This window comes from Fulmarus glacialis, unplaced genomic scaffold (assembly GCF_000690835.1).
Source record: "Fulmarus glacialis isolate BGI_N327 unplaced genomic scaffold, ASM69083v1 scaffold38906, whole genome shotgun sequence".
In the NCBI taxonomy this organism is placed as follows: domain Eukaryota; kingdom Metazoa; phylum Chordata; class Aves; order Procellariiformes; family Procellariidae; genus Fulmarus; species Fulmarus glacialis.
Window position 1 is genome coordinate 12,104 of NW_009217086.1, and position 432 is coordinate 12,535.

Below are 432 nucleotides of genomic sequence, written 5' to 3' on the forward strand. Positions count from 1 at the left end.
TGCATCAGCCCCCCCCCGGCACGGGCACTGCCCCTCGTCTTTGCCGTCATCCTCAAAACATCCCAGTACCTGCAAGAGTCACCGTGACAAGATGTCCACCCTGGTTTTGGCAGGTTTGGGACTGCACCCGGGGGCGGGGTGGGGCTGGATGGACCATGAGGAGCATCTCTCACCGCTTCCACAGGCCCAGCTGCAGGAGGTGGAGCACCAGGCAGCAGCCGGGTGGGCGACCGTCCGCTCTGAACCAGAGGATGCTGAGGAGCTGAGCCGTGTAGCCGGGCACCACGCAGGCGATGGTCAGCCCGAACCAGCCCAGCTGCCCGCGGACAAGGTACTGGATGATGGCGCAGAGCCCTGGAGCAGGGCAGAGACGCACCGCTGAGGGCTGCCACAGCCATGCACACCCAGCAACTGAAAGGTGCTACCCATAAC

General features: G+C 64.8%; 1 protein-coding gene across 1 annotated transcript in view; it reads right to left on the reverse strand.

Annotated features, from left to right (window-relative positions):
• XKR5 (XK, Kell blood group complex subunit-related family, member 5) overlaps positions 1-354 on the reverse strand; it is a gene marked incomplete at its 5' end in the record, with an annotated part of 5,675 nt that extends 5,321 nt beyond the window's left edge. The window contains 2 exons of the mRNA XM_009579524.1: positions 45-69; positions 174-354. Of these exons, the coding sequence (XP_009577819.1) occupies positions 45-69; positions 174-354 (206 nt within the window). The remainder of the gene's footprint in view (positions 1-44; positions 70-173) is intronic.
• Positions 355-432: the final 78 nt, after the last annotated feature.